The sequence below is a fragment of the Sus scrofa genome, chromosome 3 (genome assembly GCF_000003025.6).
Source record: "Sus scrofa isolate TJ Tabasco breed Duroc chromosome 3, Sscrofa11.1, whole genome shotgun sequence".
NCBI lineage: Eukaryota > Metazoa > Chordata > Mammalia > Artiodactyla > Suidae > Sus > Sus scrofa.
Genome location: NC_010445.4, coordinates 26,750,132 through 26,772,180, shown reverse-complemented (window position 1 = coordinate 26,772,180; position 22,049 = coordinate 26,750,132). Strand labels below are relative to the sequence as shown.

Here is a 22,049-nt window from a genome sequence, read left to right as displayed (position 1 = left end):
CATCGCAAGAAAAAAAAAAGATGAACAGACATTTCACAATGGCCGGGTTGGAATTAGGCAAAGGATAAAGTGGAAATGGAGCAGAGGGCCATGTGCAAATTCCCACTTGGAGTCTTGTGAACTCTGGGATGATAGGACTCCTGCCAGAGGTGGTGCCAAGGCCAGAGTTGCGCTGTGGCCTGAGCTGGCACAGTAAGTGGCCAAGCTGGCCTGGGAAGTAATAATCAGCTGCATTTCTGACCTATGGTGACTGGGCTGAGCCTTCCCTTTTCTGGATATCATCCAACCCCTAGGGGGCGCCAAAGTAGGTATCCATACAGTTTGGGGGGTGGGGGAGCAAGAGCGTTGACATTGAATCTGTTCCCAGAACCCGCTAAGTACAGACAGTGAGCTCCAATGATAAAAAATATCTAATTTGGGCCCTATTTTTTTCTTCCTTTAGAAAACAACAAAAATGACAGCCACACCTGCAGCACATGGAAGGTCCTGGGCTAGGGGCTGGAGCTGCAGCTGCTGGCCTGCGCAACAGCCATGGCAACGCCAGATCTGAGCAGCCATGACCTATGCCCCAGCTCTGGGCAACAGCGGGTCCTTAACCCACTGAGCAAAGCCAGGGATCAAATTTACATCCTCATGGATACTAGTCAGGTTCTTAGCCCACTGAGCCACAATGGGAACTCCCTCTTTCGTTTCTTAGTCACTTCACTCCTTTGTTTTTGTTGTTTGCTTTTTTTTTTCCCCTTGGTATGTGAAAATTTCTGGGCCAGACATGGAACTCGTGCCAAAGCAGTGACAATGCAGGATCCTTAACTGCTAAGCACCAGGTAAATCCTGGGCTATGGTTTCTAAAAAATTCTAAGTGCATTCAAAATTCACCCACCTAGAGGTCCCATTGTGGTTCAGCAGGTTACGAACCCAGCTAGCATTCATAAGGAGTGGGTTCAATCCCTGGCCTTACTCAGTGGGTCAAGGATCTGGTGTTGCTATGAGCTCTGTTGTAGGTAGCAGATGAAGCTCGGATCCTGCATTGCTGTGGCTGTGGCTTAGGCTGGCAGCTGCAGTTCCAATTTGACCCTTAGCCTGGGAACTTCCATATACTGCAGGTGCAGCCCTAAAACAAACAAAACAAAAAGTCACCCACAAATTACTGAGCACCTCAGGGACCAAATTCTGAGCTTGGCCCTGGGGTACAGAGGTGTCCTTGGCGGGTGCTGTCTGCAGCCTACATTGTTCTCACCTTTCTTTCAGGCGGGCCCTTTCACACATCCCCTTCAGCCATGGCTTAACCATTCTATCTCCTTTTCCATCTAGGGTGGTGCCTGGATGTTTACTGAAAGAATGATTTAAACCTTTTTTTTTTTTTGTCTTTTTGCCATTTCTTGGTCGGCTGTAGCTGCCGGCCTACATCAGAGCCACAGCAACGTGGGATCCGAGCTGAGTCTTCGACATACACCACAGCTCATGGCAACGCCGGATCCTTAAGCCACTGAGCAAGGGCAGGGATCGAACCCGCAACCTCATGGTTCCTAGTCGGATTCGTTAACACTGAGCCACGAAGGTAAGTCCTAAACCTTCTATTTCATTTTGTTCCTCTTTCTTTTTTTAATGGCCCCACCACAGGCATCTGGAGATTTCCCAGTGCACAGGGTCAGGGGTTGAACCTATGCCTCCACAGGGACCTGAGCCACTTCACCCGGACTCTAACCCACCGCGTCACAGCAGGAACTCCTTCATTTTGTTCCTAAAGAACTTAGGGCCATGTAATGGTCATACAGGGTAGTTCATTAATTGGGGACATAAATCCAATCAGGTAAACGTTGTGTTGGCTGAGCTATAAAGAAAGCAGGACACGAGAAGGGATGCCGGCTTTTTTATTTTTCCCCTTTTACACAAAACAAAGTAGAAGAAAAAATACAGGCTTAAAACTGCAAAAGTAGTTAATTCGTAAGTAAAACACATATACACACAAAAAAATCCGGAAAGGAAGACAAGCTTATTTACAACGAGGAAAACACACGTCAGTTAAGGTAGTTTGTGGTTTTCATACAAAACATTAAGAAAGAAAAGGCAAACACAGGCTATATGGGTGCCACTGTTCACAGCAATATTGAAGGGGAGAAAACACAGAGAGACCGTCTGTGACAGGGTCCAGGTTTTACAGCATCAGTGCAACAAATTCACAAACTATATTACAGCTACTTCATCAGAGTTGAAAGAACTGTTCCCAAATGTGTCACATTTTCAGCCCACAGAGGTTCATTCCTACAGGTTTTAACTACTTCGATTTCTAGGTACTAAGAAGGAGAATGAGGCTAAGACGCTTTCAAAAGAATTACATGGTCTCTGGAGACCAGAGGCCGACTCTGGCCACAGCCTGTCTGCTCTCACCAACAGCCCTCGCATGCTCCAGAGAAACATCCAGGGAAAAAGTCAGAGGCCAGCGTCCCTCCACCTCCTCCGCCCAATCTATGGGGACCGAAGTGGCCAGCACTACCGTAACCCAAGAAGCCTGAGGCTTGCTGGTCTTGAAAAAAAGAGAAGTTTTTCTATGAAAATGAATCTTGACTAAACACAGGCAGACGTCTATCCTTTATTGGCTGGTCTTGGAGTGAAGGTTATAGACATGCGAGTCTTCACCTATTAGATACTTCAGTTTTAGTTAGTTGAAAATCAGATATAAAACCCTAAACACCAACTTTTGGAAGCCTGCTACCAAAAAGCCTTGAAGGCCGTACTAAGTTCCAGAGCAAGGGGACAAGAGGTCTATCGAAGGCTGTCAGTTTCCCCATCCGGGAGGGAGGATCCGAGCTTCCTACAAACGGCTACATTCTGCACAAGGGAGAAACCAGCCCATACTACGGCATGGAATTAGTTTCATGTCACTCCATGAGGATTCTTCTCCCATGGTACTGAAACAGAAGGAGGAATGAGTCTTAATTGGTCTTTCTTCTTCATCAGAAGCGGTAAACTTGGTCTCTAGATTCACGAAGCCACAGAGTTTTTTAAGCAGCCTGTGGAAGTAGACAGCAGAACCAGCTTCCTGTTGTCATAGACCACTACGAGCTAAAGCAAAGATCAACTCCAGCAATTATCCCAAGTCACTGTTAGGTGTACAAAAGAGTGAAGCCCACCGCTATCTTATTGGAAAAGACTTTAACCCTGGGTGAGAGTGATCAAGAAAAGTGAGTGGTACAGACGAATGAATTGTCCATATAAGGGCAGCCGATGAGGGGGCAGCCACGGAGACACGGGGCCACGGGGCCACGAAGCCTTAGAGGAACTTCTAATAACTAAGGGCACAAGGAGAGCGAGCAAAGAACTACTTCTGTAACGTTTTAGTATCAGATAGCATAACAAACACCGTTTCCAGGGACAGCGTTCACGCCAGTAATCACACTGAATAAAGCAGGTGCATCATTCATTTTTCTTCTCTTTTTGTTTGAGAAGCTTGTTTATCTCCCTTTTGGCCATTCCAATGTACTTCGAAATGATGCCGTGTTGGTTTAGTCCAGGAAGCAACAGGAAGAAAGTCACTTAAAATAAAACAAACAAAATTAAGGAGGCAGCAGTTAACTTTCTAAAGAGTATTAACATCCTCCGGAGGGGAGCTTCTCAGACAATTACACAGCTAATGGGAGGAAGCAACGGGAAGTCCACATTCCCCCTGGTATGTTCCCCAGGAGCTTCTGCTGTCCTGCCTCCCAAATGCAGAGAACACACGTTGCTTATTCTTACCTCTTGGGCATTACTTTCCACCTGAGTTCTTCGTTCTTTGTCTTAACTTGGGGTAAGACCCCCATGGAGCTGAAAATAAGGACCTGGGTTTGACTAGCTTTCGGCATTCACACAGGCCTGGGATCACTGCCCGGCACTTGGCGAGAGGGAACATACACACTTTACCAAATTCCAATTAGACGTCCCTGGCCAGCATGTGCCCACAGCTCTTCCTCTAAGACTTACCTATCAGGTAGGTCAGAAGAAGGTTGTGGACTTGCTGTCCCACCCAAGCCACCGCGGCAAGAGAAACGATCATGGTCATGAAGTACTAGTAACGAAAACGACAAGAGGTTATCAACTCCTGGGAACAGACTAAGAGGCCTGACTTTAGGAGGCTGTTTCAAAGGTTGGAAAGTAACTTCAGTTTTCATTACCATTTTTCCTTAAGATTATTTAGTATGTACGTATTATTTAAAGCCCATAGAGAATTCCCTTGGGTCTACTTTTATAGAATTTAGATACAGTTTTTCCTGGAATAACTGTACTTCTACACATAATTAAGTAGTTTATAATATAAATTACACTACTTTTGCAATTAATAACTTCACATAGTAACCTTGAAGGAAGCTAAAGCAAAAGAGAATACTTTTTTTTTTTGTCGTCTTTTTAGGGCCACACTCGCAGCATATGGAGGTTCCCAGGATAGGGGTCTAACTGGAGCTGTTGCCGCTGGCCTCTGCCACAGTCTCAGCAATGCCAGATTCGAGCTGCATCTGTGACCTACACCACAGCTCACGGCGACGCCGGATCCACAACCCACTGAGCGAGGCCAGGGATTGAACCCTCAACCTCATGGTTCCTAGTCCAATTCATTTCCCCTGCACCACTAAGGGACCTCCAGAGAACAAACGCTTTTTAAGCATATGTCTTTCACATCTATTTATAAATTTAAAAAGTTCACTTTATTACTAGAATAAAAAATTAACTGGGAAATGTAATTTTAACTTCTAGTCTAATATAGATAAATATTTATGAAGGCACTCAGAGGAGTTAAACCAACAGATATAGGGGTTTTTTGTTTTGTTTTTGGTCATGCCTGTGGCATGTGCAAGTTCCTGGGCTAGGGATCGAACCCGCGCCACAGCAGTAATCCAAGCCACTGCAGTGACAACACTGGATCCTCAACCCACTGAGCCACAAGAGAACTCCAGATATAGTTTGACAAACATCAAACTGTAACTAGAGTAAAGCAAGAAGGCTTTAGACTACAATGAAGTAAAAATGCGCTGAATCTCAAAATATTGCTTTACTTAAGTCAAAACCAAAAAAGTACCATTTTAGGCTTTTCTTCCTTTAGTGTAAAGAGGCGTTTCCACCAGCCCACAGCTCTGCGTCGAGTTTTTACCAGATTGCTGCAAATTTCATGGAATCTTTGCTGTTGCTCAGTGGTCCTAGAAAAAGAACTTTAGCCTTTACTATAAGCAAATCTTAATAGTAAACAGATACACCATCCTCTCAAATTTACAAAGCTATTTGTCTAAAGAAAATCTAAATAAAAAACAATAGTGGTTCACCATTTTCTTATAGAAAAATTTCTTGTACCAGTTAAGTCTCTTTTTATCACATAGGAATTAACTTTTAACATAAAGACGTGTGTGTGTGTGTACAAAGCAATGGTTATATGTGGTTCTAAAACAGTATTTGGTCAATGATAGAAACGAAAGATTCATGACTGCTACGAGCCATGCAGTAATCAATATGAATGAATTTCCCTAATCCTGTAGTATTCTGCGGATCCCAATGAATCCTGGGCTATAGCCCATCTGAGGCCCACCACTTTGATAAGGAGGAGACCTTTCTACCAAACCGCTGTATGTAAGCACTCTTCTTCAGTAAGGTAAGAACTACCAGCATTCAAGGCACAATACCCTCAAATGGGCTTCACCCATTTGATGCCAAGGCAGCAACAAACAGCTCAAATCCAAATTCTTTATAAATTTAGTTCCTTTTTTAAAATTTTTTTTTCTTTTAATCTTTTCATCTCTTTTAGGGTCACACCCAGGCTAGGGGTCTAATCAGAGAGCTGAAGCCGTGGGCCTATACCACAGCCACAGCAACTCAGGATCCAAGCTGCATCTGGGACCTACGCCACAGCTCATGGCAACACCGGATCCTTAACTCACTGGGCGAGGCAGGGGATCAGATCGAATCCGCATCCTCATGGATGCTAGTCGGGCTCATTAACTGCAGAGCCACGACGGTAACACCTATAAATTGAGTTCTCATGAAGGGAAAACAGAATCATAAGCAAAACTTCAGTAAGAACACAAAAAGATCTTCCAAGAAAAATCCTTTTTAATTCATAATTTATTTTGGGTTTTGATAAAAAAAAAAATTGCCTTGGTAGTGTCTCTGCTAGACAGACAGAATGGCTGCTATTGTAAAGCAAGCTCTATATACTGCGGGTGTTTTGCTTTTGATTTCTAGTCCTCATCCTTGTGAGCCTACAGGGACACACTGTAGAAGGGTTTCCGCTAAGCTCTGCAACTTCCTGTAAATAATTAGACCTCATATGCTGTTCCTGGTTAAGGCTAGACTGTGGCTAGGTAACTGTGTTCTTCCTTCCTCATAAAAGCCAAAAAACTAAAACTGCTCTGTGGGTAAGACTGAGCCACACACTGAAACCTCAAAGGTTTACTGCTGAAAACTTTTCTCCAGGAGTTCAGTGAACTAGCAGATTAGAATGTCACCTGCTAACAAAGTCAAGGTCTGAGGTTGATTCTGTTAAGTTGTTACATGACATAGTTACAAGCGTGCCCCCAAACAGGGGCATAATTCATTACTGCACAAGAAAAACAATTCAAAGGACATTTCCTAACACTAATCCATTCTGCTGCGGCAGAAATATCTTAATAAACATGCTTAATTATCCCATAACTTAAGCAAACCCTACTGTTTAAAATTGTTGTTTTTACAGAATTATTTTATAATTCACTATTATCAGGGGAACAAAATAACTAAAGGCCTAAGTAGACTACTAATCACATTAAAATAAACACCCAAGGTAGAGAAGCAGCTAGCAGGAAAAAAAATCTAGTATCTAGTTTTGTTCACTATTAGGATCAAAAATGAGAAATGCAACCTTCTAGAGGGAAGGTAAAAATAATAGGATCTGCAGCCATTTAACTTTATCTTGGGAACTCATAAGTAACCATTTCAAAGAAGAGCAGAGATGAAAGCAATAACCCACTTGTATATATAGCCTGAATCTATTCTAAAGCACTTAGCGTGTATTTTGCCATCCACCACTGCACTGTGTCAACCTGAAACAAAGGATCCTAAAACTCAAACTATTTCACAGCACCCAGGGCAGTTAGTGTGTCTTAACATAAAAGTAGATATTCAATAAATAGATGCTAAATGAATAGGCCGGGGGGGGGGGGGACAAAAAAAAAAAACCTCCAAAAAACTATATTACTGTTCTCATATTTATTCAAAAGTAATTTGTAAAATTAATATTATCTTAAATATCAACGGAAAAAAATCTAAAAGTAGACATACTACTTTTATGGAAAGCTCATGATGAGTTTTGCAATCCTAGATAAAACATTACCTAAAAAAGCCTCACTTCAAGCAATAAATCTACCCCCCAGTATCTGGCGGTGAAGACAATTCTCTGGGCTTAATTACAGCATACTAGTCACAGATACCAGGTTCAGTAACTTCTCAGAAACTTGACTGCCAAGTCATTGTTCCACCTACCATTTATTGGAGCCAAAAATTCTAGGTGCTAGAATGGGAACCAGGTAGTCAGCCAAGCACAAAAACATCACAAAACAGGAAACACCGGACAGAACAGATGGATCTAGATAGTAGATAGTCCTGTTTAAAAAAAAAAAAAAAAAGAAAGGTTATAAAAACATATTATTCCTAGCTGAAGATGTTTATTCATCCAGACCTCTGCTTCTCAAAGAGATTATCTGCCCTTTCCATTCTAATTTTCTCACAAGTGGTTTTCCGGAAGCTTCATGACATGATGACATCAGAGCTGCAAGGGTTCATGTAAACATCAAGAGACAAAAGCTTTTCGGGGTACTCAATACTTTTTAGGAGCATAAAGGCTCTTAAGGCCCAAAGTTTAAGCCATAGATTTAAAAAAAAATTTTGTTGTTGTTGTTGTCTTTTGTCCTTTTAGGGCCACACCCATGGCATATGGAAGGTCCAAGGCTAGGGGTCTATCTAATCGGAGCTGTAGCCGCTGGGCTACACCACAGCCACAGCCACGCCAGATCCGAGCTGCATCTGTGACCTACACCACAGCTCATGGCAATGCCGGATTCTCAATCCACTGAGTGAGGCCTGGGATCGAACCTGCAACCTCATGGTTCCTAGTTGGATTCATTTCCACTGCACCACAATGGGAACTCCCTCAAAAAAATTTTTACTCAAAGTATAGTTGATTTGCAATGTTCCGTCAATTTCTGCTGTGCAACAAAGTGACCCAGGCATATATACATACAAAACATTCTTTTCCTCATGTTATCTTCTGTCATGTTCCATCACAAGTGATTGGATATAGTTCCCTGTGCTGTACAGCAGGACCTAGATTTATTTCACTGCATTGGGTTACGGAGCTTACAAAAGTACTACAAATTCTGGAAACCAGGCCTGCGGTTCTAAGAAAAGGCATTCTTCACAGATTATACATTACAAAAGACTTCAGGCACTTGCATAAATGGAACTGGAGTCTTTATTAGTAACAAGCACAATCCACAGTAATTTAATATCTCACTTACAGAAACACCAAAGAAACCACGCCCATGATGGCAGGTGGAAACCAGGCTCTTTCCCATCGGAGGACTTTATCTGCCATCAGCATCACTTCTCCCCATCCCTGCAGCTGCTCTTCCAGATTTGCAGTCTCTGCAGCCTACATATGAGCAACATTTAAAGGGATTATTTTACTAATCTCCATATTTTCGTGGCTCCTAGAGAGTTAAATTCTTCTAAGGCACCAAGCATGTAAAAGAGCTCTTATAAATCACTATGGTTTTTTTGGCTTTTCAGGACCACAGTCATGGCATACGGAGGTTCCCAGGCTAGGGGTCGAATCAGAGCTGCAGCCACTGGCCTAGGCCACAGCCACAGCAATGTGGAATCCGAGCTGCATCTGTGACCTATACCACAGCTCACAGCAACACTGGATCCAAAACCCACTGAATGAGGCCAGGGATCGAACCAGCGTCCACATGGATACTAGTTGGACTCATTACCACTGAGCCACAATGGGAACTTCCACAAATCACTATCTTAAACAAGTTAGTCTTTAAAAAAAACTCTGCAGTTTTGATACCAAAGCCAGAAATTACGGGGGAAAAATTATCACTTAATGGTCACCTTCCAACTCTAAGCACTGGGCTATTCTTTATGTACATAATAACCCGTATAGAACCTCATAAAATAAGGATAATTAGATCCATTTTACAGTAAAAAGAAAGTGAGCTCAGAACGGTTGCTTTCCAAATTCTCTTGTGGTGCATCGAGTTAAGGCATTGTCACTGCAGTGGCTTTGGTTGCTGCTGTCGTGTGGGTTCAATCCTTGGCCTGGCCCGGGAACTTCCATACACAGGAGGGCACAGCCAAAAAAAAAAAAAAAAAGTTGCTTTCCCAAAGTCATGTCCTACTAAGTGGCAGCTTTCTGAAAATGAAATTACATCACTTTAAGTTTGCTCATTTCAGGTGGTTACAACTAATTTGTTGTTTCATTTCACTGACTTAACCCCCTACTTCTGAATCCATTAGGAAAGCCTCTTCCTGAAGAGCGGTTTCCAAAACAGCTCTCTGTATAATGGAATCATTTAGATGTTGGCATCATCTGCACAATTAGGAAAACTACGGGTGCTTTCACCAAATTATATGAGGCACAGTAAGCCCAATTTACCTCAATAAAATGCTTCTGACACTTAGCAGACATTGTGGTTAGACTTTAAATTTCTCTGCAAATCTGACAATCACCTGCAAGGAAACTTCTAGGATGAAGCCAATGTGACAAAAAGCCTTTAAACTGATTCTGGTAGAGGAAAAAAAAAAAAATTGGAAGAAACCCATGTATCCTTATGACTGTTATTATAGGGAGACAGGCAAATGATAGGAGACAGTGCCGCTTAACCTTGTTGAAGATGACATCTGTGGAGTTCCTGTCGTGGCTCAGCAGAAACGAATCTGACTAGTATCCGTGAGGACGCAGGTTTGATCCCTGGCCTTGCTCAGTGGGTTTAGGATCCAACACTGCTAAGAGCTGTGGTGTAGGTTGCAGACTTGGCTTGGATCTGATGTTGCTGTGGCTGTGGTGTAGCCTAGCCTGGGAACCTCCATAGGCCATGGGGGCAGCCCTAAAAAGAAAAAAAAAAAAAAAAAAAAATGCTGTGCCACACTGATCACTTAGGTGGAACCTCAATATTTCTGACTTTATATACTATGTTTAATAAGTTAAAAAAGATTATCATGTGCCAGAAACTCTGCTAAATGTTTTCTGTGTTTATATTTTAATCATTTCTCGTAACAAACTGAAAGGAAGATGTTATTATTTTCATTTTATAGATAAGGACACTGAGATACACAGAGGTTAACAGATCTGAATCTGGCAAATCCAAGGCCAAAGGCCTGTCCTTAAAGCCACACTGCTCTGCAGAGAGAGCAGCAGAGCAGAGCCCATATCGGTTGTCTCAACAGCTGTGTAAACTTGGGCAACTTCTTTGTGCTACAATCAATTCTTAAAACGAAGCTGGCTGGGGCTAACTAGGCTTACCACAGAGAAGAGGTTTTTGCTGTGTGTGTGTCATGGGGCAGAGGTCATACGTTTCTAAAAATCAATGCAAAACGAAAATCATGCACAATCAAAACTGCCCTGCAAAGTCACTTAATTCATTAGCACTCTCCCTGGGGAAAATGCAACGTAGAAAATGGACTGATCCTTCCTTCCCTTTTGCCTAGATCCTGCGTGATTCTCAGTGAGGTTAAAATTGTCTGCCTGTGATAGAACCTCACTGCATTTCCTTTAGACCCCTGCTTACTCGAAAGTCCTCCCGTGACCCTCCCCCTTCCCCAAAGGTTTATCAGTTACAGACTAACGCCGAGACCTCCCATAGTCCTTCCGGCTGGACTCTTACTTTCGGTTCCCAGCGGTGAGTTTGCAGCCTCGCTGCCGTGTTAAGCTGTGCCAGCTCTAACAAATTATCGGCAGCAACCCTTTGACCCTCAACCCCTGACCAAATACTGGGGAAAAGGGCGAAAGGATGTCCTGCTTAAGATGAAAGAGGGAAAACCCGGATACCGCTGGGGCCTGGGCCCCCCGAAGCACTCGACAGGGCACTCGCGGCCCTCAGCCAGTGACTGCACCCCAGGCGGGTCCCAGCCCCTCTTCTCTCGCTTCCTCCTCAACCTCTATTCGCGGTGAATGATCACGCGCCCTCGCTCCGTCGCGAACCGTCCCCAAGGGATGTTAGGCGTGGACACGACTAGTGACCGCCAAGCAAGGCTCACCCACGACATCCAAAGGGCAGGAGTCGTCGCCTGCACCTGGGCACCGGGAGAGGAGGCCGGGCCCGCGGCAGGTGATAGGAACGAAGCCGCAGCGCCGTCCCATGGAGCCTAATATCCAGAAACCCAGCGCATTTCCCTCACGACGAAGCCGCCAGGACTCACCAGCAGATTGGTGCTGCGATTATCTCCCTCTGCCATCGTCCCTGAGGTGTCGTCTCTAGGAGCGAAAGACGCCACAAAACCAAGAGCTCTCTCGAACCCCTTAAGGCTACCCTGGCATCAGGGTACGCCCCGCAAGCCGCTTATATAGGCTGGATGCCTTTCCCGACAGACCCCGCGAAGCTCGCTCCTCATTGGGCAAATCAAGATGAAGCTGAAGCCGGGGCGGCCAACCGCTGTCCAGCGCATGTCTTGAAACCGAGGTCAAAGGAGAGTGAGAACGCCGGGGCCGAGGAGGCGGGGACACTGAATGACCAATCAGCGCCCAGGAGGTGTGCGACGCCCCGCCCAGGCCTTTCAGAAGCGGTTGAACGGCCGCTGCCCGGGGCCTGGTGTGGCCTCAGTATCCCCGGGGCCTGTGGGAACCGTAGCTCTCGGACGCTCTTTCAGGGGGACCTCAAAGCAGCCAAGGAGACTCTCCGGAATTAGTCCTCGAGGAAATATGCCACCCAGTATCAGGCGGAAGGCAGAGGTGGTCATGTGACGCTAACTTCATTGTGATTAAGGGGGCCGGCTGGGATCCTCTTAACAGAAGCAGCCTGTGGCCCTCGCCCCAGCTGTTCCCCGTCGGCCCCGCCTTCTGATCCCTGCTCCCGCAGCCTTGAGCAGTTTAGCCTGGATTTATGACTCGTGCCCATCTCGTGAGGTTTCGCGGACAAATGAATAGGGCTATTTATGTAGATTTTTTTTCCGCAATGTTACTCCCCTTTAAGGCCTTAGTTTGATGGGGGTAGGAGAAAATCTTGGCGTAGTTCGACAACTTGTGAAAAATGCATTGACTTAAAAAAATCGGCTTGTTTATATAGGGTGTTTGGGGAAATTCTTTGTGGGGTAAACTACGAACTCCCTCTCCAAAAAGGGACTTGTTTTGACAGATCTTTTTACATTAGAGGTCATGCTAAGGAAAGATGTCAACTCTCTCATAAGGGTGGAATGAATTGGAATTTAAGAAGCAGATGAATGCCAGGGGAGCGGCCAAACAAAAACAAAAACTAGATGAGCTGTGTTGAGAAATCTTTTCTCTCCAGGACTTCACAAAAATGTATTTAAAAAATGCTTTCATTTTCATTGCTCGAAATATGCTAAATGTTGACCTGGTCAGATGTCTTTTTGAGGAAAACTTAGCATAGCTTTTAACTTTTTATAGTCTTCTATATTATGCCATCGTTTGTTTTTGGGTTTTTTTGGTATCTCATGTGGCATTTTTTTATTATACTATTAACCAATTGTGTTTTTTTTTTCCCCGCTGTACAGCATGGGGACCAAGTTACACTTACATGTATACATTTTTTTCCACCCTTTGTTCTGTTGTGATATAAGAATGTAAGTTTCTTTTTTTACTGTGAAAAAAAATAAAGCATCTGATCAGGTATAAACACTTGGAGGGAGATTAAAAAAAAAAAAAAAGCCTCTGCAAGGGAAGGGGACTGACTCTTCAGTAAAGTTCCACTTAGGGAAATGTTGGGGAGAAAAACAGGTTATGCAGGTAAAATGCAGCCAGTTGATATATCCCATTTGGGGAGATTTTAGTTGGAGTTTGAAGAGTAGGCCCTTCCCTACCTCTTCAAAAGAAAATCAGAAGGTCGCAAACAGCGAGCAACCAACCACGTGATGAATATAGAGAGTACTGAATGCAAAACAGTACTTTAGGTACAGTAACATCCACTTCCGAAGAAGAGGGCATCAGTTACTAGAGTTTAAAAACTGCCATTTGTACATTGGGAAATCAGCTTTTGCTACAGAGTGCGCCTGGTTTTTATCCAAGTTCCCTGTGTACAACTTCAGAAGAGACTTCTCTTTCAACAGCAGCTTGTGCAATTCAAGTAGGTGAAAACTGAAGGATCTGCTTTCAAACAGCACAGATTCTCCACAGAGTATCTCTTACTCAAGGAATGTGTTCCCAGACCTAACCAGCAACTTAACACCGAGCACTGGTGGAAGGTCTTTAACTAAAATTCCAGTCGCCCTAATAAGAACAAAAAACACCTACACTTAGCATGGCTTTCTTGGATGGAGCCTTTTGCCCCATTTTGTACAATAAAGGCAAGACAGAATCTTTTGAAACATGTTGGATGACTAAACAGTTAACATAAATCTTCCTAACATAATCCAACAAATGCAATCTTATTTCCAGATATTAAAACAGGTTGGCCATTTCGTTTTCCTTCATAGCTTTCATACACCAGGGAACATAAATGTGAGTAACATTCCACAGGAGTTCTTATTTAAAGATTTACAAAATTAAGCTTAATTGTGCCTTAATACTAAGAACTTAATCATGGAAGTAAAATTTCCACTGCTAATTCAAAAGTACTATTAAACTCTGAGGGTAAAATATATTTGAGAATTAAGTTTTAAAAAAAACCTTCTGGATTAACGCTTTTTAAAAAATTATTCATATTCCAAAATTAATTTTTCTGGAAACTTCGATAAATCAGAGCTTAAATCTTTTAAAACTTTATTTTTTGAAAAACAGGTATTTCATACAATCTTTGCCATGTTAATGCAAATATGCACAAAGTAGGCATGTATTTTGTTTTCCAAAAAATGCATTATGAATATTTTCAGGAAGCTGGTGTGTTTTATTCAACTTTTAATCTTAAATACAATCACAAAATTATATCCATCAGGAGGCCTTACAAACCATTTGTACAGAGAAGCCATTTTATTTATACAATGTTACTAGAACAAGGAAGATTCAGTTCAACTCAATTTGCTCTTAGAATAAAGGGTAAATAAACAAGTGAATGATGTTGCCACTGACATTACAGGTGGAAATATAAGGAAAATTTAAACAAGAAAATAACTGACACAAGAACTTTAAACAGGAGTTGAAACTTGTACTGTCAGGAAAAGAAAAAAAAAATCAGCCTGTTTTGAAAGAAAAACATTCTGCAAGTTTCTGCATTTCAGAACAACATTCAGTTCCTTAAGTTTACCATCTTCAAAAGCTGAGCTAATTCTAATTGTATGGCACTTTTGCATTAGCACAACAAACAGCTTTTCCTTAGTAAGCCCAGTCAAATTCCCTTGGAAAGAAAGAGACTACATGGTTCATGTTGTACAACTAACCCTTGAACCTATAAAGCTTCTCTCAATTGAAGTCCATTTGCCCTTATGTAAAGAATGGTGATATTGTTACCCAGGCCTAAAAAAGCAGGAAAAGTGCAACAAACCCTTCTGGGTTTAGAACAGTGAATTTCCTTCCCCAGTGTATGGAAAATTTGTAATGCTAGCTAGGTTTTCCCACAGGAGGACTCTCTCTAATAGAACCCAAATATTGAAAAAAAATCTGCCTTCTTTAAAAGGGACCCCCTTCCTTTAACATAGTTGGCCTCCTGGATTTGAGGAAAGGTCCTAGCTCTAAATTACTGGCATTTTTACAAGGCAAGATACAGAATGGAAGGTCATTGGTTTTCATATTCATCTGATTTTTATATAAAAACAAAGATACTTAAATGTGCTAACAGAAAAGCATTCACTGATTCTTGATGCATATGAATAGAACTAACAAGCTAATTTGTAGGTGCCTTCTTAAATATGAAAAGAATTGGGAGAAAAGAAGAACCAGCTCCTTTGATTTTAGTACTGCCACAACCAGTAAGCCCCCAAAGTAATTACAAATATGTGGAGGAAAATAGGCCAGGAAGACTTTTTAAAGTACTGCCTATATCACCCCAGATTTAAAAGGACCTAAGATTGCACATCAACTCTAATATTTGGCTGTACTTGCATTGCCCTGCTTGGCATTTTTTAATGGCTCTTTCCTTAGATTTCACACATCAGAACAACCACAAACAAAAACAATGCAGATAACACCAGACATTGGACAATATTAAGAACACTAAGTTTACGTAATCGAGGCAAGTGTTAAGGGCAGAAGTGACGGAAGTTTTTCTTTGTATTACAAACCCTCACCCTGAACCTGGGGTTTGGGCTCTAAAAAAGCAATTCAGGGAAGCAGATCAAGAGCTTGATTATCAGTTCTCACACAGAAACCTCACGTATCTCAAAAACAACTCACAAGTGTCAGACACAAAAGAATCTTACTAATCATCTAGCAGATTACATTAAGAACTCATGACCAGAAATAGATAATGCAAGACACACCAAAGACAGAGCCAAAAACAGCTCCATCAACTATTAAGCCTCCACAGCTTTATAGAGAAATCAACTAAAGTTCAAGCAATTCTAGAAAATTAAAAGACAACACTTAAGATACACTTCAATTTCCACGGGTACTTTGAAGAAGAGGTTATAAGTTATTCTGTACCCCCTGAATGTGAGAGAGAGAGAGAGAGAGAAAGAGAAGAGGAGGAAGAAGAGGAAGGAGCAGAAGAGGAAGAGGAAGGAGCAGAAGAGGAAGAAGAAGAGGGAGGAAGAGAGAGGAGCAGACACCTGGTTTTCCACAGGTATTTTTCTGTCATCAAAAATGTGTGACTTCATAACCACAGCACTCTGAACTTCACGTTATTTTGCAAAATCATCCCCCGAAAAGAGCCCTGTCTTCCGCTGGTATCTGCTATATCACCAAGGTCTACCGCTGATGACAGCTCTGCTGAATTCCCTTACGACGGTTCACAATGGCAAGGCTACTTGCCGAATGACTTCCCAGAAGCGGGCAAACGGTACAGCCTGTGTTCTTGTCCAGAGTGCAGCAAAGAGCCAGCTTTGAAGTCACTGGTTATTTAGATCTGCCCCACAACCAAATATGCACATGCCACACTATTTGCTGAAGGACCATTTTAAAATAAAAGTGATGGATAATTTAGCAGAGGCACAACTTTGATATAAAGCTGTTTTCACTAAGATAAGGTGCCAGGTACCTCTGAAGCCTGAAATTCACAGGCGATAAAAATTCACTTATTTATGTTCTTTATCAGAGAGAAAAAGCAATTTCTGAATATTACCTTTAGGGAAAAACTAGTGTGAACTAGTTTTGTCACCGTGATAGAAGTTTTTCCTTGTGACAAAGAATGTTCTTGAAAAGACTGTTTAATCTTGAGAGAGTAGAGGTAATTAAGTGATGAATGCAATAGCTCCCACAGCCTCTAGGAAACAAAGCAGTGTGCAAAACACAGTATGGCATTATTATTCCCGATAGGTTGTTTTGATTGTGAAAATAAGGTTCAAAATGAATGAAGAAAATAAAATTTGATGCACTAGGTTCCTTAACCTGCTATTAGACACATGGGTACTCAAAAATACCACCTTTCTCGTAATACTTGTAAAAGTATTTTTAAGAAGCACTGATACCAAAATGCATTCTCCTACGAGTATTTAAAGATTATAGATAAACATGGCAATGAGAATAGAGAAAAGGCCAGAGTTCTGTGGAATTTTCCCTTAATACCTTTTCAAGTTTGTCTGTGAAGACTGGCACCTAGAACGTGATCACAGCCCTAATCTCTAAAATGCAGGAAAAACGTACTCAATCAAGATTTTAATCATGTTCGTTCCACTTTGTGTTGGTACGTGATTTTAAGACTCCTGGTCTGGATTTTTATCTTGGAGCAACAAATGGGCTTACACAGTCAGTCACTACTGAAATGCAATGCTAAATTTAAGGAAACCTTGACCATGAATTCACTATAATGTATTTACTCAACAGCAAACTATTAAAATCGTGCAAAAAGTAAAGTACTTCACACACTAATACCTGAACTTAATAAAAGATGTTGGTGGCTCTTGCTGATGTTTCATGTGTATGTCCTAAAATGCCAGGTAAACTAAAGCACTTTTAATTTACACCTTGTAAATTGTAAATTAAAAGTATCACATGAGAAAACTGAATTAAAAGAACATTTCACTCTACCTCCACCAGAACATCACTTTATTGTTAATCTGTCATCAACAATGTAAAACTCTAATAGGTACTCTATCCTGGTTTTTAAAAAGGTAAAAGATTACACTGGCTTTCTATGAAAGAAACTACAGCAATCACAGAAGAGGGAAAATTTGGATGACCTCCAAAAAATGCACACTATAAGCAAAGGGGAGTGTACATTAAATCAAATGTCTGTTAGATTCATTACTTTTGAATGCACAGTGACAATTCTGGAAACTGTACATGATAGAATCACAGAAATGACTTAACCAGAATTCGTTTGTAATCATCAGACCTTTAAACAATCCTTGAATTTTCCATGTTATTCAGTGGTTTTGGAGAAATTTCTGCTCATCACTCCAAATATAAGGTGTTAACAGCATCGAGACAGAAGTATATGAAACATAAGGATTGAAATAAAAGTGAATGTGACAGATGGCTAATCTATGAGATCAGGTAAAAGGGGAAAGGGGAGGTGGTGGGGTTTGGGGAAGAGGACGACAGGGTGGGTTTTTTTTTTCCCTTCATTTCAGAAGTCAGTTCTTCCAATGTAGTGTATCTATTACATAGCTCTCCTTCTTCAGTCCATTTCTGAAATTCATATCGCATAGCCTTTTTGTACCTACTGGTCAACCCAACCAGTGCTGTTGCCAAGCAACAAGTGTTACACAAGAATCTGAATGCATCAAATCTTCCTTGGCTGTGATTTCTTCGCGGCCCCAGTTTTCTCTGTGTCCGAGCGGGGTTTGTTTTTTCCTGGATTGTGCACACAGGGTCAGGTGGAATGGAGTTCCAAATCACTCTGTGCTCCGCGGCATCCCGATTTCTTTCTGCAGCTAACCTCCTGACACGTTTGCAGCTGTTCTGTGGCAGAAAGACAATCTCCGTGTTCAGGCGGTGAGCTTTCTTTCTTTCACCCTTGACCCTGGGGTTGCAGGCCATGGTGTCGGGCGTATCCCTGAGTGCAGCTGTCCTGCAGGATTCACTTCCTAGCGCACCGAGATTTCCTAGGTTTCCTCAGAGTAAGCCCCCAGTTGCATCACCACCGACTGTGGTGTGGCTTTGGATGCCTGAGGCTGAGTTGATTCTGGTGGATGTCTGACCTCGCTTAACCAGACTCATCTACTGTCTTGCCATTCATACCCAGGCTGTCCAACCTTCATACAGCTGAGCCAAGTTATCTAGATTAGTTGCTTCCTTAATGACATAGTCAACCTGTAAAAATAGGCAGGATGGTATTTAAAGCCATTTAAAACTCGAAAGGACATGGTTCATGTCCTACATGGTTCATGTGTTAAGTACATATGAACTGATTCTAAAGAGTTAAGTCATCCAAATTAATTATCCAAAGACGTGTAGCTGCTACCATGGGAATTAAGTAATTTGAGATTCCCCCATAATTCCATAACTTACAAAATGTGTGTCTTGAGAAAGTCACAACCCCCTTTGAGCTTATGAATCCTGAGATAAAGAGAGAGCACCACTGATGCCATGAGTGAGATTAAACATGAATTCACTGGGCAAATGATAAACTAGGTGTATTAAAAAGTGCCCAGCAGATTCTGAAACCTAGTTTGGTACTAGACAGATATCTGTTGATTCTGACTCAGCTGAATTATCTTTTATAGTAAGACAGCTATCCAGAGCATCCACCAGGGTCCAATTATATGGTAAATGCTTGAAAAGTTGTGTGCAAAGAACTCTATACTTACCCCACTCCTGTGAGCCCTTTCTTTTATATAAAATTTAACAACTATCCGAATAAAAAGTACATTAGCCGAGCATCCCTTTAAAAAGATGCACAGAGACCTAAGATGGATAGTCATGAAAGCACACAACCCACTGACCTACCAGAAAGTTTGTGAAATAAAGATACTCCTGGATCCAGAACTCTGTCCATGGTTTTTTTTTTAAATAAACCTGACAAACTCTATAAAGAATGACTCAACTAAGAAGAGCTTAAGCTCAGGTCCCTATATGGCAATGTATAGCAATGTAGCATTGTTTAAAATTAAAAAAAAAAAAAAAAAAAAAAAAAAAAAAAAAACAACAAACCAAAAAGTCTTTCCTTGCTGATGTTAAAATTTGAACTGCAGATGCCAAACAATTAGAAAACAGGGTATTTTGTCTCAAATTTTTACTGCACATAAGAAAAAGTACGTTTGTAATGGAGAATTCAGGAGAATGCTACCCTTGACCAAGTGATCTAACTTTACAACAACAAAGATAGCAAAAACAGACATGTGTCCCTTGATGTAAAATCCTGAAAACACATCACTGGTGAAATATTCTTACCAATATGTTGACTCTGAATCTAATTGTGAAGAAAATATCAGACAATACAACCTGAGGCACAATCTACAATTCAAGTGTTCTGGACATTTCAAAAATATAAATGCCAGAAAAGAAAAGAACTTCAGACAAACTGACACCCAAGAGAACTTTATTTACTATCATTATTTGGTTTTTTTTTGTAGGGCCCCACTTGCGGCATATGGAAGTTCCCAGGCTAGGAGTCGAATCAGAGCTGCAGCTGCCAGCCTACACCACAGCCACAGCAACATGGGATCCGAGCATCATCTATGACCTACACCACAGCTCGAAGCAACACTGGATCCTCAACTCACTAAATGAGGCCGGGCATCGAACCTACATCCTTATAAATACTAGTTAGGGTTGTTACTGCTGAGCCACAATAGGAACTCCTAAGAACACTTTAAATAGACACTTTATAGATACTATGACATCCAAATTGTCATCCTTATTTCATTTGAAACCTTCACATAGTCCTCTTCAAAATGCCAATTAACTGTCTTCTGGTAGAAGACAGGGTCAGGTCCAACTTTAAATTTCTTTTATAAGAGGGTTGTGAAGAAAGGAAATGCTAATACGGTGGAGTCAGAGTAAAACGGTAAATATTCGATAACCCAGAGCTGTGTTACCCAAAATCTTCTGAAGCCTGAAAAACAGATTTAAGTTCCTTATTTCTCCATAAACTATCAAAGAGAGGGGTGAGGGAATGTTTATACCTATATTGTTTCAGCAACTTTAAAATGTGTAGTTTGGAGTTCCCGTCATGGCGCAGTGGTTAACGAATCTGACTAGGAACCATGAGGTTGCAGGTTCGATCCCTGGCCTTACTCAGTGGGTTAAGGATCCGGCATTGCCGTGAGCTGTGGTGTAGGTCGCAGGCATGGCTTGGATCCCAAACTGCTGTGGCTCTGGCGCAGGCTGATGGCTACAGCTCCGCTTAGACCCCTACCCTGGAAACCTCCATATGCTGCAGGTGCGGCCCTAGTAAAGACAAAAAGACAACAACAACAACAACAACAAAAGTGTAGTTCAAGTTTAAAGATTGGTTACCTGTTCAGCAACTGACATCCTCCTATTCGGATCAACATCTCGGCCCTCTAACTTGGCTTTCACTCTCTTCCACACGCTCACTGCATATGAATTTCTCTCTTGCACAGCTATGAAGCAATGGACACATTCGTAAGCCAAGCCACTACTTTGTATAAATATTTAAGGCATTCTTTTTTTTTTTTCCCACCACACCCACAGCATATGGATGTTCCTGGGCCAAGGATCAAATGTGAGCCACGAACTGTCATCTACACCACAGCTACAGCAATGCCAGATCCTTAACCCACTGCTCCAGGCCAGGCATTGAACCTGTGCCTCTGCAGTGACCCAAACCACTGCAGCTGGATCCCTAACCCACTGCACCACAGCAGGAACGCCAAGGCATCCTTATTCTAACAACTTACCTTTCCCAGTTTTAGGGTCTCTGACGGCCTTTTTAGGACTACAAGCAGCACTCTTGCCAGTTCCTGGAACAGTGCTTGGTGGAGTATCTGCTGATGTAGCTAGATTTTTCTGAATCAGCTTTCTAGCATTCTGTGACATGACATCAGGCTGAGTCTTCTGGCCAGTGTTGCTCCGGACTGCTACAGAGAAAGAGTTGGTAGCTCAATTTACATGCACACAGAAAATGGAGGAGCAGGACAATGCTCGCTCAGTCATTCATTCACTACAAATTGACAGCTTTGACAATAGACAAAAAAGGTTATTTAATGTTAGGGAAATAATCAAAATTTTTTTTTTTTTTAAGGGCTGCACCCATGGCATATGAAGGTTCCCAGGCTAGGGGTTGAACTGGAGCTGCAGCTGCCAGCCTACAACACAGCCACAGCAATGCCAGATCCAAGCTGTGTCTGTGATCTACAGCACAGCTCACAGCAATGCTGAATCCTTAATTCACTGGGCCAGGCCATGGATTGAATCTGTATCCTCATGGATACTTAGTTGGGTTCGTTACCATTGAGCCACTAAGCAGACTCCACAAAATAAATTATTTAAAGAGTATTTGAACACATGGTGTTTTTTACTCTCTCATATAAGTACTTTAAAAATTAAGCCAGTTTGTTCAATTTGAGATATGACAAGAGTTTAGGGAAACCCTTTAAAAAGGTCATGACTATAAACATATTAGACACATACTAAACATCTTAGGACCCACGTGGATCAAGACTGAGGTAGGGGAGTCCTACCTGCAGCAAAGGATGGCTGATACGTAGCAGATGACGTTGGACTTGAACATTCATTTGTTGCATCGGTGACTAGTGGTGATGCAAAACTCACTAAATTATTATAGACACTGAAATACAAAATAAAATGGCATATTTATGAAATGCTTTAGCAGACAACTACTTATAAGTATGAACAGAACTGAAATAAAATCAAA

At 41.9% G+C, this 22,049-nt stretch overlaps 2 protein-coding genes across 8 annotated transcripts in view; both read right to left on the bottom strand.

Moving 5' to 3' along the window:
* On the bottom strand, window positions 1,856–12,816 carry ARL6IP1 (ADP ribosylation factor like GTPase 6 interacting protein 1). 2 transcript variants are annotated; one of them, XM_013991872.2, is made up of 6 exons: window positions 11,422–12,816; window positions 8,514–8,647; window positions 7,480–7,599; window positions 5,051–5,180; window positions 3,961–4,045; window positions 1,856–3,533 (listed from the first exon to the last, which is right to left on the bottom strand). In XM_013991872.2, exons 1-6 carry the CDS (start codon window positions 11,455–11,457, stop codon window positions 3,415–3,417), a joined length of 624 nt encoding a protein of 207 aa, XP_013847326.1. In that variant the 5' UTR covers window positions 11,458–12,816; the 3' UTR covers window positions 1,856–3,414. The 2 variants fall into 2 exon arrangements, with proteins under 2 accessions (XP_013847326.1, NP_001231142.1); NM_001244213.1 differs by having other exon boundaries at window positions 3,368–3,533; window positions 5,051–5,168; window positions 11,422–11,536.
* Window positions 13,913–22,049, bottom strand: part of SMG1 (SMG1, nonsense mediated mRNA decay associated PI3K related kinase) — a 104,450-nt gene continuing 96,313 nt past the window's right edge. For 5 of the 6 annotated variants that reach the window (XM_021086547.1, XM_021086549.1, XM_021086551.1 and 2 more), the window contains 4 exons: window positions 21,856–21,962; window positions 21,073–21,252; window positions 20,669–20,775; window positions 13,913–18,520 (listed from right to left, as the gene is read on the bottom strand). In XM_021086547.1, coding sequence (XP_020942206.1) covers window positions 18,443–18,520; window positions 20,669–20,775; window positions 21,073–21,252; window positions 21,856–21,962 — 472 coding nt within the window. In that variant the 3' untranslated portion in view covers window positions 13,913–18,442. The remainder of the gene's footprint in view (window positions 18,521–20,668; window positions 20,776–21,072; window positions 21,253–21,855; window positions 21,963–22,049) is intronic. The other variant, XM_021086548.1, reaches the window with a different exon arrangement.